Below are 18,400 nucleotides of genomic sequence, written 5' to 3'. Positions count from 1 at the left end.
ATGAATTGGTTGAGTGTCTGCACAAAAAAGGCTATGTCAAGTCTAGTAAGTGTTAGATACAACAGTTTGCTAATTAATTTTTTGTATTGCTCTTTATCTTCAAATGGCTCATCAGTGTTCTCTCCTGCTATGTCATCTGATTCCTTACTGGTGAACTTCTGGCTGCTATCAAGAGGTGTGTTGACTATTTTAGATGCACTCAATACCACATCTGAGATAAGTTCCAAAGAATACTTTCTTTGGTTCATCAAAATACCTTCTAGTGATCTGCAAAATTCAATCCCCAAAAAGTATTTTAACTCACCAAGGTCCTTTATTTTGAAGGCTTCTTGTAAGTTCACTTTTGTGCCCTGAATTAGCTCTAGGTTATTTCCTGTCAACAACATGTCATCCACGTAGACTAGAATGATCACTATGTTGCTTTCTTATTTTTTTAGTAAATAGAGAATAGTCCAGAGTACTCTCCACAAAGCCCTGCTTTACCAATGCTTCTGTGAGCTTCACATTCTATTATCTGATAGCTTACTTGAGACCATATAAGGATTTGACAAGTCTATACACTGCTCCTTTATTCTCCCTGGCTTGCAAAACCTTCTGGAAGTTTCATATATACTTCCTCATAAAGATCACACTGCAAGAATGCATTGTAAATATCCATTTGGTGAAGAAGCCATCCTTCAGCAGTTGCTATTGAAATGACTGTCCTTACAGTCACTATTTTCACCACATGTGAAAAGGTTTCCTGATAATCGATCCCCTCATGATGATTGTATCCTTTGGACACTAGTCTGGCCTTGAACCTCTCCACATCACCATTGGCCTTGTATTTGACTTTGAAGACCCACTTGAGCCCTATAGGAGATTTCTCTGGTGGCAGTTGAACAACTTCCCACGTCTTATTTTCTTCAAGTGCCTGAATCTCTGCTCTCATTTCTTCTACCCAGCGTGGGTCTTGTGAAGCCTCAGAGAAGATTGTTTGCTCTGAGATTGAAGTGAGGGCTGCTAAATAAAGCTGATAATGGGGCTTCAGTCTGGCATAGGTGAGGTAGTTCTGCATGGTAACTGTTGTTGTTACTGTGATATAATCACTCATCCATACAGGATTTTTCTTGTCTCTCTCTGATCTTCTTAAAGGCTCCATAGGTGGAATAGAAGGTGGTGGTGCAGAAGGTAAGGTAGCCTCTTGGGATATATGTGACTCGTTATCCTGTGTTGGCATAGCCTCTTGCACATCTAGTTCAGCTGCTGGTGATGGTTGATCAGCAGTTGGCATAGCTTCAGAAAGTGGAGAAGATGCATCTGCTACCTCTTCAATAGGAACTTCTACATCATAAAGCATGTCACCAGGATTTTCTAGTTCCAGGAATAGGTGGTACTGAGATTGCTTCCTATTTTTAAAAGGAAATATCTTCTCCCTAAAACAACATCCCTATTTACAAAAAATGTATGATTAGTTAGATCAAACAACACATAGACTTTTGTTACTACTGAATAACCCATCAGAATAACTGATATTTCCCTTGTATCAAACTTGTCATGAATGTTCATCCTTTTTGCATAACAAAGGCACCCAAATTCCCTCAAATGTTGTAAGTTAGCCTTATGTTAATGAAATACTTCATAGGGACTTTTACCATTCAGAACTGCTGATGGCAATTGTTGATGATATAGACTGCAGTCAGGAAATATTGGCCCCAATACCTCAAAGGATTTTCCCCTTGAAATCTCAAGGCTCTTGTTACCTCCAATATGTGTCTATTCTTCCCCTCAGCTATTCCATTCTGTTGAGGAGTATAGACACAAGTTCTCTGATGCTTAATCCCATGATTCTGGAAAAAAGCACTACACTCACTGTGTAAAAATTCTCCTTCATTGTCAGATCTGAATGCTTTGATTATTCTATTAAACTGGTTCTGTACCAATTTGATGAAGTTTTTCAGCACAACTATTACATCACTCTTTAGTTTCAACAAGTATTACCAAGTCAATCTAGAATGGTCATCCATTATAGTAAGAAAAAGTTTATTGCCATCAAAGGTTTATACATTATATGGCCCCCATACATCAATATGTAGTAAGCTGAAGACTTCATCAGTTCTGCTAGTACTGTGTGGGAAGAGCAGCCTGATGTGTCTAAAGGATATACAATACATTGTTCCAGCTGACTCTTACAACTACTCTGAGAAAAATGAAAAAGTTGACTTAATGTCTTTATTGAAGCATGACCCAGCCTAGTATGCCAAAGTTTAATATCTTGTTTCTCCTTGCTTGCAATCAAGCTAGTTATTTCAGCAGTACTACCTTTAGCATAGGCTTGAGTAAGCAGATAGAGTCCTCCTATCTCTTTACCAATCCTCCTCACCTTCCCACTGTAAAGTTCCTAGAACACATAAAATTCAGAAAAGAATAAAGCTGAGCATATCAGTTCCTTTGTGAGTTTTGATACTGATAGCAGATTATATTTAAAATCTGGGATATATAACACATTGCTCACTATTTTCTTATCATTCAAATTACAAGATCCTTTGTGAGTTACATATGTGAATGATCCATTAGGCAGACTGACCTTTTTTTCTTTTGGATCACTTATTTTAACTGTGTTATCCAATAAGTTCATATCAGAATTCATGTGATCTGTTGCTCCCATATCTATGATCCATTCCTTGTTGCTAGATTCTACCAAAAAAACAGTGATATCATCATTACCTGCCATATTAACTGAACTGTCAGTTACATTTTCCTTGCCAAGCACCTTCAAAATCTGCTCATATTATTCTGGTGTGAAGTAGGGTCTTCTGGTCCCTTCAGAGTTCATCACTCCCTCAGCTGTATTGGCGTACCTGCTACCATGTGTATCATGTTTCCTGTTATCATTCACAATAACATTGTTAGCTGCATTTCCTCCATATTTCTTCTTAGGTTTAAAATTAGTAGGATATCCAATTATTTTGTAGCATTCTGCACGAGTGTGTCCCTTCATGTGGAAAAAGTCACATTGAACATTAAAGCTCCTTTTAGTTTGCTGTATATTCCTTCCCTTAATTGTCATTAAGGCATTCATCTCAACATTATCCATTGTTCCCAAGGTGTTTGTCATGCTTCTCTGGCTTTCTCTTTCTATCAACATTGAGTAAGCTTTATTCACTGTTGGTATAGGAATCATCATTAAGATTTGACTACGAGCTTACTCATACGATTCATTTAATCCCATAAAAAGCTGCAACAACTTTTGCCTTTTCATGAATTCCACATAATCACGAGATCTAGGACAATCACACGGAGATGGAGCTAGGGCATCAAACTCATCCCATAGCAAACACAACTTTGAAAAATAAGCAGCAATACTATTTGTTCCCTGAGTCACAATAGCAATTTGTTTATGAAGTTGAAAAATGCGAGATCCGTCAATTTTATCAAATCTCTCCTTCAAATCACTCCAAATTGCACTGACACTCGATGAATACACTATTCCGCTGAGTAATTGACTTGATACACAATTCATTATTCACGATAATACAATCGCATTATACCTCTCCCAAAGATCAGTCAAATTCGGATCAAACTTCTCCTTTTTACATGTTCCGTCGATGAATCCTAGCATATTGCGACCTAGGATTGCAATTCTCATCGCACGTCTCCACACCGAGTAGTTCTCCGATCCTGTCAATTGCAGAGAGATCAACACGGTTCCTGAATTATCTGTAGAATTTAGGAATGAAGGATGATTGTGGTTCAATTTCTCTGGTACTTCATTGTCTACTTCTATCGCCATGTTTCTTACAGATTTCGACTGTAATCAAGCTTCGATTGAAGGTTTCACCCACATTAATGGCCGCTAGAGCTCTAATACCATGTGAAACGAAGCAATTCTAGCTCGTGACTCACAATCTCTGTGAGCCCTAACACATGCACAATGAAAGGAGACGAACTTAGAAAGAAAAGGAAGCTAAGAGCTCTGTACTCTAATTTAGAAAATGAGCATCTAATTATCTCAGATACTATACATCATCATTTATACACGTGCCACTATTAAATAACCAACCGACCTTCTTAACTACTTTCTAATTGTGGTTATAACTAACTAGCTAGCTATACTACTACTTCTAACTATGTTTACAACACTTTAGTCAATTAACCAATCCCGCTCTCAATAAAAACCTAGCTAATATTAGCCAAATATGCTGCAGTCATTTGCTCTTTAAAACTGCTTTGCACCTCGATATTCTTCTTTTCCTTGTAAAAAAGTGATGGTAAGAATTTTGTTATCATTTATAAATCTTTTGTACTTCTGACGCAGCGATAGTGAATGTAATCATTTATAAATCATTTGTACTTCCAAATAATGACAATTTAGGATAGAATCACGGTTTTATTAATGTTTTAAACAATTGTACTCAAGAAAAAAATTATTTTACACCATAAATAGTGGTCATATAGAATGATAGAGGGTAGCATCTTTATTACTCCTATTATTTAACGAGTGTTAATATACGTTGCTTGAAATTTCAATTTAAATTGATATTTTCCTTGTTGCTTGAATTGTTATTTAAGGATTTTTTTCATATCCATATGATTTGTGATAATTTATGCAAAACAAATTGTTAAGATCAGGAAATCCTTCTGCCCAAAGGATCCCAGCTTAGAAGACAACAACATGAGACATGGAATTCGGTTTCTGTAAATGTGCAGTGCTGTAAAATAACATTATCATGGTCAGTTCCCTATGAACTTAGGCTTTTGAGTTTTGTCTTAATCAACTGGTCTTCTACTTAGCTTATCCAAACAGTGAGACACATACATGTCGCATTACAATGTACTCTCATTTAGCATGATTAATTAAAAACATGGTAGCACAGATTCTTTTTCAATAACTAATGCTTACTTTCCAGATTAAAAATAAAGTAACAAATTGCCCGTGATAAATCAATATAACTTATACTATTTAATGGTGTGTTTGGTACGAAGGAAAATGTTTTCCATGGATTTTATGGAAAATGAGTAGTTTTATCACTTATTTTCCCTTGCTTGGTTGGTAAGTCGAAAACATTTTTCGAAAAATATTTTCTAGTGTTTGGTTAGAGAGTAGAAAATATTTTTTTTGGAAAATATTGTTTTATGCTACTCTCCTCACCCTCTCCCCTCCCCCAAGTCTCTAAAAATTCACACAAACCCAAAGAAACTAATGTGTTGGTTTACTTTTTACGCAAAAATAACATTGAAATTTGTGCTCCATAACTAAAAAGAAATACTCTTTTTTGGTTGAAAAAGAAAATACTCTTTCTACAACATGAAAATAAAATACTCATTTTATTGAAATAAAAGAAAATACTTTTTCTACATAAAAAATACTTTTTTTACATCATGAAAAGAAAATACCTTTTTATTAAAATGAAAAAAAAATACTTTTTCTACATAAAAAGAAAGTATTTTTTTGTTAAAATGAAAAAAATATTTTTTTATATCATGAAAAAAAAAACTCATTTGTTGAAATGATTTTTTTTTTATCTATAACATGAAAAGAACGTACTATTAATATTTTTTTTTATTTAGGGTGGGGTGGGGTGGTGGGGATTGGTGGGGATGGAGAATAGGGTGGGAAAGGTTGAGAAGGAGTTTTGGAAAATATTTTACCTTCTCTTGATAGAGAAAATATTTTTCTCCAATTTAGAGGAAAATGAGTTCATGAGAAAAATGTTATCCAAAACATTTAGGCCAACCAAACATAAAAAAATCGAAAAATATTTTCCGAAAAATATTTTCATTCGTACCAAACACACCACCCTAAGTGTAAGATATATCCAATTGCTTAACAAGACTAACCATAAAAAGCTCAGGAATGCCAGAATGTAGTCTTTAATTAGTACCGAAAGTAGTCCACTTTGGCAATCTCATCGTAGCGTCCAAAATAAGTAAATCAATTTTCATGTATCAAACACAATAATCAACTTAACATGCTAGAGAAATTCCAATTTCTTGCTTGCCAAAAAACACAGTTGAAATCCAATGCACTAACGGTATAAAAAGTATTTATAAAATCAATCACTTAAAATGTTATTATAAATTTTATGATGAGTTTTAATTAACGAGCTAACATAATGGTAACTGATATTTTATCGCGCAAGCTAAATTACACAGATAATGTAATACATATCTTGAGATTGTTAATATTCAGAGAAATTCATTCCTTGTATCATCATTTCATTAGATTTGCTCAGCACAAAGGTTACTAGCAAGAATTTATCTTACTGAAAAGTACACCAACCTTAATAAAAGATAAGCTATCACTCTTTAGTCCGTAGCTGACAAATTCAAGTGAATCTACACTAATTGGTTCATTTAAAGTAGATATAAATATAATTAGATGGCATTTGAAGTCTTATTTATTTGTTAAACCTTTTCTCATGATCCTCATAGTAGCTTTTAATTTCGTTTTAGGACAATACAACAGTGCTCAGTAAATGAAAGAATTTCAATGGAATGGAGGTTTTGTGTATTTTCCATAATTAATTAAAATGGTGATGCTTCAAGATGTTGACCATCGGCATCCTTCTTCCCGGGTATAACCAGGGTAAGAAGTTATTTTATTTTTTTCTTTACGGAACACGTGCAAGATAATGAATTATCCACTTTGGTATAACCAAAAATGTTTTTGGTTACCTTAAATGTGGTCGAAAACATTTTCACCACCATTTATAGAACAAGTTTGAGATCAACTAAGAAATTTTCAACATGAGTTTTGTCCAAAAAATTAGATATACCTCATTCAGATGCATATATAGTATCGGAGGGGGAAATTGTATGCTCCAAAAGAACAAAGAACAAAGATAGAATTTCCCAGTTGCATGTTAATTTTCTCTCTTTACAATAAGGAACTGCTGCAGCTTTTCAACCATGTCTAGGACATCCCAAACTTTTGGTTCATTCATAGTAATTGATAGTTCTTCACCAAAATGAACTATTCCTCCCGTCTGGTGGCATATCCACCACAAAATGTAACCACTAATAGATGTACAATATATGGTTTTTACACATCCACTAACATTGTATAGTGTTACTCTAACTTAAACAACTATAACAAACTACTGATCTTTTTTAGCATTTATCAACCTTTGTTTTACTGTAGTATAGTTTAAGCCCATCTCCAATAGGGGTTTTTAACTACGTTGATGTTATGTTCTCAATCAATCAACTATTTCTTTATCTTAAACTAATTGTATCAATGTAACATATGTTTAAGTGATAGCATGTTCTAACATATTCAATGTTAGTACTTCATTATAATTTGATTATCTTTACCTTAACCATCAATTTACACAATCCTCCTTATTTATGCGGTCTTCGAGTCAATAATAGGCGAACCTGGCATAGACGAGGTAAAAAATTGCAAATTCGCAACAAGTTATACTCTTACTAATAATTCCCATTATGTTTGAAATTATTATTGGAAATATTTGACACCTATCTTGACCTGTGGGTCCCAACTGATATCCAAAAAAATCACTCTTTTGCGTTGATGACAGAACAGAAAAGAAGAAAAAACCACTGGCTCACAGCAATCGCGAGCCCATTGAATTGACTCATTGTCCCTTTCTTTAAAAAGGCATAGCAGAAGGGTTATCTTCTCACTTATTTTTGGCCTTTCTTTCCCCATTTGTATTTCTCAATACAATTTCAATATTTCAAAAAATATACTTATTAAAAATAACACAAATTTGAATCTTTTTATCATCCCATGTATTAAATATTTATAAAAGGAAATCAAGGAGCAGACGAGAAAATATGTAAAAGTGCACAGAGTTTTTTTTTTAATCTTTCACGGGTTCATACTTTTTTTATGTTTGTATTTTTTTCTAGTTTAATTCTTGCATTTGTTGTTAGAACAATTCTTTTTATATAAAAAACTATTAATGGTTTATGTTTGATTGTGGCGCTAGAATCCTATCTATCATCTTCTCCAAAAAGTAATTGGATCCCAAAATTCTGGGCTCTGGATTTAGGCCCCCACAATTAGTTGTCTCTATTACTTCTTTTTTTCCTTTTCCTTTTATACCTTGTTTTAAGATATTCTAGCTTTTGAAAGTGTTTTAGAAAATATGTGCGAATTCAATTCTCACGGTTCTTATTTCCTCTTCTCTAATCTTCCTTCTTTTTGTTTGTTCGAGAACCTTCCCCGATCTTTCTATGTTGTGGAAAAATACCTCTAGGATCTTCAACTATTCCTTGTTTGGTCTCTTTTTCAATTCTTGTCCTTTTATTGCCTTAAGCTTTCAATATGGTTGTCTAATTAAAAGCTAAGAGATTTTCGTGATCTTCATACTTAAATTTCTTTGTACATGGCTAATGATATCTCTAAGGAAATATAATCTTAATTTTTGCCTTAAGCCTTCAATATGGTTACGTTTGTCTAACTATGCTGATGGTTTACCTAGCACAACTCTCAAAGGCAAAGTTAACTAATTTTCGTTAAGTACATACTTTCTTAATTTTATTTTGTAACGGACTTCAACATAAACAAACAAAACATAAGATTAAAATAAAAGAGTAGCAACCAAACAGCTTAGCATGGGTAAAATGACATCAAATAATAAAGGGACTTTTTCGTATATATACAAAATTTTAAACTTGTTTACCCGGTTTTGTTTAAGTTTTCATATTTACAGAAAGTAACTAAAGTTTTTTTTACAAAATATATACAAATCCGGTCAAAATCTATAATTTATCTAGTTTTTTTTGTACAATATCCGCTCAAAAACTACAATTTATATACAACTTATATACAATTATGTAAGTTGTAGATATTTTGTATACCGTTTCTACGCTCGACATACAAAATATATACAATTTATTTTTGTCTTCTTTTTCGAGTTTCAATCTGAAATTTCAACCAAAACCATCTCGAATCTTCACCAAATTCTCTTAAAATTGAGATATAAACTCCAAAGAATATTCCCAATCATTTGCAACAATACCCAATCCAAACAAAAAAATAATTTTGCAAAATCCAAACAAATTGCCATGTACAGTCGAATTTCTAATACCAATAGTTTAAGAGTTTAGGAATCTGTTAGTAATTAGACTTGTAGCTCATCGTATTCAAGGTTTTCAGTTTCATGTATAAGACGCTTTCTTACTTTAGAGGCGTTATTATTTGATAAAGTTTCAATTTTAATTTTATTATGCAAAGGGAGAATTATGCACAAGGTTTTGGATTGTCCAAAAAGAAGACCATAGCTGATACAAATGCAGAGGAAACTAGTGCTGAAAGTAGCAATGATTAATGTTGGAATTTTACTGGAAGCTGTTTGGTGAAACTTTTATGTTTCAGCAAATAACTATCCTATTTGAATTTGGGGGAGGAAGAAGAGGGAGAGAAAATGAGTATGATTGGAATTTAATACATTATTTTGTATATAAATGATAAATTGTATATGCTAATATAATTAAGTGATAACCTCTCTAGAAAGGGCAAATAAATCTATAATGTATTATAGATAGGTCCCAATAATAAAAGGAAGAAAAAATCCAAGCGTTTCCCTCCAAAACACTTGGAATCTTTCGTCAACATCTAAACCAAATGATGAGGACGTTCTACCTATATATCACTTGTTTAAGCAGATAGCAGATTAACCTTTTTATATAGAGAGTTACCAAAAACATTTGACCATGGAAACTGATTAATTAATTTCAGTCAAAAGCTGTAATCAAACTCGAGCCTTTTTTATTTATCAATTTCATTAAACACATATTATAAACATCGAGTCTCTCTTTTTCGGGAGCGTACGAAGAACTTTTAATAAACGGTATCGATATTTAAAATAAACTGTGGGACAAATAACAAAAGAGATGACAAGTCGGTATCGATATTTAAAAAGATGAATAAACTGTGGGACAAATAACAAAAGTGATAGACAAGTTTAGAACGACGATAATAAGTAAGCATGTCTAAAATTTTTAAATTACAAAAATAGAATAATCTTTTTAAAAGGTTGTTCGATCCCTAACATCAAGTAAGAAAATGTTGCGCCTGACCACTACGCCACAGGGCTAGTATATCCCATAGAAGGTCATTTTGTTTTATATTCTATTTCTGTTATTTTACATATATGTCTATATAGTAAACATGCATCCGCCCCTTCCTCACCATTTATAATTTTTTTCTTTTCGTATCAAGCTTCTTGTGGTTTTCTAGTTTACATACCTAAGAAAAATAATTTACGATACAGTAATTATGAAAAGTAACTGATTCGAAAAGTAACCATAGATCAATTGCAGCAACTTTGTGGGACTAATAGATGTGGTGATGAAGACCTGAAATTAAATTTATTAGTTTTATCCAGTCACTATTCAGTGGGACTACATCCTTTGCACTCAAAATTTTTCACCATTTTCGATATCTGAAAATGACAAAATAACATTTTGCTAAAATCCACCATAGCAAAAGTACATATCAAATAGAGGGAATATATCAATAAAAAGTAATAAGAAAAAACAAAAGATTAAACTTGGACTCAACCCCAGCTGGTTGACTCACTGAGTTTGTATTCATTCAACATGATTCATTGCCCAAGACCAAAAAAATTCTGGCAAATAAATAATTATCATCCATTGCCTCTTTCTCCAACAGCTAATACTTATAGAACTGTTTTATCTAAAACAATAGCTAATTCATTGATGAACTCAGCCATCAAATCCGGTCTGACTCCACACAGCATCTCGGACTCGGCTCAAATCTCGACCCTTTAATGTTCGTCCAACGCCTTCGAACACCGAGTGGGAAGCCGAGTTTCGGCTCCTAGCAATGTATTCGTGCGGGGGAACAATCTCCGAGTCGTGATCATTCACGCCATCATCCGAGTCGTGCAATGACTCGACCGAGTTAACTCGGTATATCTTGGACCAATCAGGGACATTCACTGGGGCCGAGGTGGCCATGTGGCAAGCACGTGGGGATGGCGCGTCTTGTCCGTGAAACTGGTGCAAGATCCGAGAAGATGACATTTTACCTGAATCATCAAACGCCAATGACAAGCCCCCCACCTGGTGGCGGCGGCTGTGGTGGTCAGCTCGTGGGACTGGCTGCTTGCGGCTCATGAAACCACCGAAGGTGCCGTTACTATCTGTGGTGGCGCGTGGACTCCACTCGTTCCTGGGGACGTGATCGTCCCCGTTGACCATGCCATTAACCGTTGACCAGACATCATCTTCTCCTAGTTCTGAGGAACCATTGACTGTTTCACTTCCATTTCTGTAGCTGTAGTTTCCTAATAGCATTTCGCTTCTACTATTGGTCAGTTTCCGACCCTTTGCCATTTATCATCACCTTTGTTTATTTCCCGGCGACAGGAAAGAATTCTATATGTATATACAAAATGATTCCTTTCCTATAGAGGGTTACCGGAATCTTGATGTTCCGGCGACCCAACTAAGAAAATGAAAAGAAAAAAACAGTTGTCTCTGTGATTTAGTAATTTAATGTTATAGCTCCATGGTGGGAAAAAAAGCTATAAATAACGTAGATTCAGCTTCGAATGGAGGAAGTGTATATATAAGATATGATTGGGAGATAGGGAACTCGATTTGCATTTCATGTGAATGTGGAGTTCATTTTGTTTGCATTTCATCAATGCATTAATAACGACAAAAAGTATATGGTTAGAATGGAGGATGATCACGAAACTATAAAATCACAAACATCAAAAAGAAAAGTGGAACTTCGTTTAAGATTCCTAAAATACTCCTCTAACTAATTCTACTTTCTTATTGCGAATTCAGATCTAACAGTAGTTTAGATTTTAATGAATTTTTATCTTCCTGTTCAAAACTACTAGGGCCGGATGAATTCATAATTTATATAGTGTATTGATTTTTTACGCATAAATTGCGTTGATATATTCTTTTTGTTTTTCAATTTATGTGATACACTTCTTCTTTTTAATCCGTGTCAAAAATAATGAATGTTTTTGACTTTAAATTTTTCACGTTATTTGAATGAAAAGATTTATAGGAACATAAAATATATGGTTTGTTTTAGATCATCATTTTCAAACTAATTTTTGTCTTTTCTAAATTTAATGTCCAATCATAATGTATCATATAAATAGAACATAAAAAGTTTAATAATAATATGTACTAAGTCTTTATAACAAGATTTAATACGACAACTAAGAAAATAAATTACGGCAAAGGGCCAAATATACCCCTCTACTTTCGAAAATAGTCTAAGAATACCTCTCGTTATACTATTGAGTTATCTATACCCCTGCAGTCATACTTTGGGTTCAAATATACCCCTCATTTAAACGGAGGGACATGTGTCATCGTCCTGTTGGTCAATTCTAAATATCTCCTAATTAATTAAAAAAACTCATTACCCATACCTAAAAAATAATTTTTTTTTATAAAAACTGGAAAATACTAAAAAAAATTTTTACTAAAACCTGAAAATAACGAAAATATTTTTTTCCAATATTTACAAAAAATTGCTTTAAAAAAATGAAAAATATTTTGTAAAATAATATTTTTGTAAAAACTGGAAAAAAAAAACTGAAAATCAAACTTTCTAAAGCAATTAAAAACTAGAAAAAATCTGAAATATTTTTAACTAAAAATTGGAAAAAAAAATATATTTATTTTTTTCAGATTTTACAAAAACATTGCTTTAGAAAATTGCTTTTTAGTTTTTGTTTCAGTTTTTACAAAAATATTATTTTAGAAAATATTTTTCAACTTTTTTTAAAGTAGTTTATTTGTAAAAACAGGAAAAAAAATATTACCGTTTTTTTTTCAGTTTTTAGTAAAAAATATTTCAGTTTTTCCAATCTTTACAAAAAAAATTGCTTTAGAAAATTGATTTTCAGCTTCTTTTTTTTCAGGTTTTACAAAAATATTGTTTTAGAAAATATTTTTTAATTTTTTCTAAAGCAGCTTTTTTTGTAAAATCTGAAAAAAAATATTTTCATTTTTTTTTCAGTTTTTAGTAAAAATAATTTCAGTTTTTTTCAGTTTTTATAAAAAAAAATTACTTTAAAAAATTATTTTTCGGGTATGGGTAATGAGTCTTTTTAATTAATTATGAGATATTTAAAATTGACCAACAGGACGATGACACGTGTCCCTCCGTTTAAATGAGGGGTATATATGGACCCAAAGTATAACTACAGGGGTATAGATAACTCAATAATATAACGATAATTATTTTTAGACTATTTTAGAAAGTAGAGGTATATTTGGCCCATTGCCGTATTAAAAAAGTAAAAATTGCACGGGGAGTCAATTAAATTTAAATGTTAATGACAAAATTCTGTACGCTAATCCGTATATTAAAACGAAGTATTATAGTAAAATATTCTGTAGAGGTGATTGTAGGCTGATTGAATTAGACGTGTATGAGAAAGAGAGTGGATGATACGTGCCAATTACTTGAAGGGAAAATGTCTTGTCAGATTGGAATGATTAGTGAGTAGTATTTGAGATATTGGATTCGGATTGTCAGTGGCAACTTTTGCAGTAAAAATAAAACTAAAGTTAACTTTTTTGCAAAACATCAATGAAAAAGTTATCTTTTACCTTAATACTGAAAAGATTAAAGACAATGATTGTCCCATCTTTTGTTTTAAGATTCTTCCAATGAAATATTTGGAAACGAGAAAGATTTGGATAACTAATGAATGCATTACTATCTGTTAGCCAATACATTTCTGGGTTATTTGACATCTGTTTAGATAATGTTTGTGTATACGGTCAAAATCGATTTTCGACCTTCGAATGATTAGTCAAGATTGAAACGTAATGGACCGAAGGTCATCTTCATAATATCGAAATGAGATCTGAAGCCAGGTTACCAAGCTCAAGTTTCGGGGACCAATTAAATACTTAGCTCGATTCCAAATCGAACTATGGTGTGAGGCGGTGTTATCGAGCTTAAGAGCCAGAGACCGACCAATACCGAGCCAAAGTCAATATCGGGCCTCGAGCCAATATCGAGCTCTAAACCTGAAAATCGACCAATACCAAGTCCGATCAAGATCGAGCCAAGTGACAAGAGCCGTTACAGCCGCACTAAGGGAGAGAATCTCGACAGGAATTAGGGGAAAGCTAATCTATCATGGGATCCCCACTATGTATTTTTAATTATATATAAAGTAGGATCCCTCCATTATAAGAGGGATAACTATTATTTCTGTAAAGCAGGACATCAAGGCATTGATACACTCTCATATTATTGATATTCACGGAGAAAAACATACTGATATTTATATAGAGATTATTCTCTTGTGAGCTATATACATTGATTCATCTTGCTTGTTCATAAAAGAGCTTTCTATTTCAATTTGGTTGGTATTTCATTCTTTACAAGTCAATATTAGATATACTTCTACTCACTTTTCTGATTTGTGCCAAGTTATACCACGTGTCCTTAGAACTACGTATAAATTCAACTCTATCCGTTTTTCGGGTAAATAGTTTGGCACCCACCGTGGGGCTAAGGATAACAATGGTTATTTGGTATGAATCTTTGCAAAACACATCATTTTACACTTGCTCTTGGAAGTATCTTTAATTTCAGGCTAAAAACGATGAATTCTCAATTAATGGCCCTACCTATCGACAACGAAGCTGGCCTTCAAGATGAGAACAACAACTTAACCCTCGGGGGCGGAAGGCCACTCGTCAATCCCGTTGGAGCTCGGGTCGAAGAGCCAATAGACGTCAATTCACATGCGGCCATTGAGGCGAACCAACGTTCCGACTCTGAAAATAGCATTCATGGTGAAACTCGGTCTGCAGCTCGAAATACCCAAAACCTTGAGGAAAATGGAATCAGTTTGCGTATGATCTTCGAGATGTTGCAAGCTCAACAAGTAGCAATAGCCCAGTTGCAGAGCCAAACCCAGGCACTGACTAGACTCGAGCCCAATCCACCCCAAGAAGTCACCCACAAAACGGGGCCAGCTATAGTAAGGTCAAATGAGCAAAAATTGGGGACTAATTCCGAAATTGTTATGATGCTCGAAGAATTGACAAAACGAATAGAGTCAGTAGAAAGGAGGATCGAGGAAAACGACAAAAAAATGGAAACATATAACTCCGGGGTTGATGAGATCCCAGGGGCACCACCGATATTGAAGGGCTTAGATTCCAAAAAATTCATTTCCCCTCGAGCGCGGCTCCTAAACCGATCACAAAGAAGTTTCGCATGCCCGAGATTCCTAAATATAATGGAATGACCGACCCCAACGAACATGTCACCTCTTACACATGTGCCATCAAAGGGAACGATCTAGAGGACGATGAGATCGAATCTGTATTATTGAAAAAACTCGGTGAAACCCTGTCAAAGGGAGCGATGATATGGTATCATAATTTACCATTTAACTCTATTGATTCTTTTGCTATGCTTGTTGATTCTTTCGTAAAAGCACATGCTGGGGCCATAAAGGTCGAGACTAGGAAGTCGGACCTATTCAAGGTAAGACAAAAGAATAACGAGATGCTAAGAGAATTCGTATCTCGTTTCCAAATGGGGCGAATGGATCTACCACCAGTCACAGACGATTGGGCTATTTAAGCTTTTACTCAAGGTCTAAACGAACAAAACTCGATGGCTTCGCGGCGGGTGAAGCATAACTTAATCGAGTACCCAACTATTACTTGGGCCGATGTGCACAATCGGTATCAATCCAAAATAAGAGTCGAAGACGACCAGTTAGGTTCTGGGTCCGATATTAAAAGGGATATCGACCGAGAACCAAGGTCAAATAAAGATCGATATCGGCCGTATAATGGAGATCGTAAGAGTAGCGAACCTTCACGCAACCCCGTATAAGGTGGAAAAAGGAATGATCGAGGTTAAGGATCTCGAGGGCTGATAAACAGGAATGGATTCGACAGACATACCGGACCCAAGGAAGCACCTCGGTTATCGGAGTAGAACTTCAGCATCGATGCATCCGTTATCGTGTCGGCCATCGGACACATCAAAGATACTAAATGGCCTCGACCTATGCAGATTGATCCTTCCCAGAGGAATCCCAATCAAATGTGCGAATATCATGGCACTCATGGCCATATAACGGAAGATTGCAGGCAACTAAGAGAGGAGGTAGCCCGATTATTCAATAAAGGACATCTTCGAGAATTTTTAAGTGACAGGGCCAAAAACCATTTCAAAAACAGGGATTTCAGTAGACAAAATGAACAAGAAGAGCCACAACACATCATCCACACGATCATGGGTGGGATCGATACCCCCTAAGGGTCGGTGCTTAAACGCACTAAGATGTCGATTGTAAGAGAAAAGCGATCCCGGACTCAGGATTACACCCCTGAAGGAACCTTGTCCTTTAATAACGAAGATGCGAAAGGAATCATGCAACCATATAACGATGCACTAGTTATATCTGTACTTATGAATAAAACTCAAGTTAAATGTGTGTTAATTGATCTAGGAAGTTCGGCCAACATCATTCGATCGAGGGTCGTAGAGCAACTCGGTCTACAAGACCAAGTCGTGCCCACAACCTTGGTACTAAACGGATTCAATGTGGCATGTGAAACTACTAAGGGCGTAATAATCCTGCCAGTTAACGTGGACGGAACCATCTAAGAAACAAAGTTCCACGTGATCGAAGGCGATATGAGATATCCCTATTCTGAAGGCCGTGGATCCATAATATGAGGGTTGTACCCTTGACCCTTCATCAGGTTTTGAAGTTCCCAACATCGGAGGGAATCAAAATGCTCTATGGGGAGCAACCGGCCGCAAAAGAAATGTTTGTCGTCGATAAAGTGATTCCGATATCATCATTATCATCAGCAAAAGGATCGGATTCGAAGGAGGAACGGAATATCAAATAACAATCACAAATGTCAGCTTTGACCCAATTAGAGAATCAGAAGACTGACGAAGATGATGAACATAGGATCCCTCGATCCTTCGTGGTTCCCGATGATTCCGACGCTACCCAATCAACAATCGAAGCACTGGAGCAAGTCATACTAATCGAATATATGCCCGAACGAAAGGTATACCTAGGCACGGGGTTAGATCATGAGCTCAGGAGAAAGCTTATTTAATTTTATATTGCTAACATAGACTATTTCGCTTGGTCCCATCTTGACATGACAGGTATCCCACCGGGAATCACCACTCATAATTTAAGCTTGGACCCAAAATTCCACCTGGTAAAACAAAAAAGAAGGCCCCAGTCCGAGGTCAAACATGCCTTCATCAAAGACGAGGTAACCAAACTTCTTAAAATAGGGTCCATTCGGGAAGTAAAGTACCCTGAATGGCTAGCAAATATGGTGATAGTCCCTAAAAAGAGGAACAAGCTTAGAATGTGTATAGATTATAAAGACCTGAATAAAACATGCCCTAAAGATTCTTTTCCTTTGCCTAATATCGATCGTATGATCGATGACACGGCCGGCCACGAGACTCTCAGTTTTCTCGATGCCTATTCCGGGTACAACCAAATACAGATGAACCCGAAGGATCAGGAAAAGACCTCATTTATCACTAAGTACGGGACTTACTGTTATAATGTAATGCCATTCGGCCTAAAAAATGTTGGTGCACCTTATCAGCGCCTAGTAAACAGAATGTTCGAAAAGCAAATAGGAAAAACAATTGAGGTTTATATTGATGACATGTTAGTTAAATCCCTGCGAGCAGAGGAACATTTAAAGCATTTGCAGGAAACTTTCGACATACTAAGGGAGTACAATATGAAGCTCAATCCCGAAAAATGTGCTTTCGGGATTGGCTCGGGCAAGTTTTTCGGTTTCATGGTGTCCAATCGAGGGATCGAGATTAACCCCGATAAAATTAAAGCAATCGAGGACATCACAATAGTAGATAATGTAAAGGCCGTGCAAAGGCTAACGGGACGGATAACCGCCCTGGGCCGATTCATTTCGAGATCCTCGGATATGAGCCACCAATTTTTCTCTTTGCTTAAAAAGAAAAGCAATTTTTCATGGACTTCGGAATGTTAACAAGCTTTAGAAGAGCTAAAACGGTATTTATCGAGCCCTCCGTTGCTTCATACCCTGAAGGCAGACAGACAGCTTTTTCTGTATCTAACTGTCTCGGAGATAGCATTAAGTGGAGTCCTAATTCGAGGTACGCAATTCCCTATTTATTATGTCAGTCGAACTTTAGGTGAGGCCGAAACTAGATATCCACACTTAGAAAAATTAGCGCTTGATTTAATAAGTGCCTCTAGGAAACTAAAACTATATTTCCAGTGTTATCCGATACATGTTGTAACAACTTATCATCTACGAAATATTTTACACAAACCTGAGCTTTCAGGTCGATTGGCCAAATGGGCCATAGAGATCGGCGGGTACGACATCGAGTATCAACCTTGAACCGCTATCAAATCTCAAATCT

General features: G+C 35.2%; 3 protein-coding genes across 3 annotated transcripts; all 3 read right to left on the bottom strand.

Annotated features, from left to right (window-relative positions):
* Positions 1-568: 568 nt before the first annotated feature.
* LOC107765379 (uncharacterized) lies at positions 569-3,163 on the bottom strand. Its single transcript, XM_016584016.2, has 5 exons — positions 2,841-3,163; positions 2,567-2,723; positions 2,030-2,380; positions 1,743-1,913; positions 569-1,429 (listed from the first exon to the last, which is right to left on the bottom strand). The coding sequence occupies exons 1-5, from the start codon at positions 3,161-3,163 to the stop codon at positions 569-571; spliced, it is 1,863 nt and encodes a 620-aa protein (XP_016439502.2).
* A 21-nt stretch (positions 3,164-3,184) lies between these two features.
* On the bottom strand, positions 3,185-3,772 carry LOC142172025 (uncharacterized). The gene is made up of 2 exons (XM_075235777.1): positions 3,518-3,772; positions 3,185-3,355 (listed from the first exon to the last, which is right to left on the bottom strand). Exons 1-2 carry the CDS (start codon positions 3,770-3,772, stop codon positions 3,185-3,187), a joined length of 426 nt encoding a protein of 141 aa, XP_075091878.1.
* Positions 3,773-10,310: 6,538 nt separating this feature from the next.
* Positions 10,311-11,570, bottom strand: LOC107765376 (protein S40-5). Its single transcript, XM_016584013.2, has one exon. It carries the CDS (start codon positions 11,308-11,310, stop codon positions 10,678-10,680), a length of 633 nt encoding a protein of 210 aa, XP_016439499.1. The 5' UTR covers positions 11,311-11,570; the 3' UTR covers positions 10,311-10,677.
* Positions 11,571-18,400: the final 6,830 nt, after the last annotated feature.

The sequence above is a fragment of the Nicotiana tabacum genome, chromosome 17 (genome assembly GCF_000715075.1).
Source record: "Nicotiana tabacum cultivar K326 chromosome 17, ASM71507v2, whole genome shotgun sequence".
NCBI classification, from domain to species: domain Eukaryota; kingdom Viridiplantae; phylum Streptophyta; class Magnoliopsida; order Solanales; family Solanaceae; genus Nicotiana; species Nicotiana tabacum.
The sequence above is the reverse complement of the archived record's forward strand: the minus strand, read 5'-3'. Positions and strand labels throughout refer to the sequence as shown.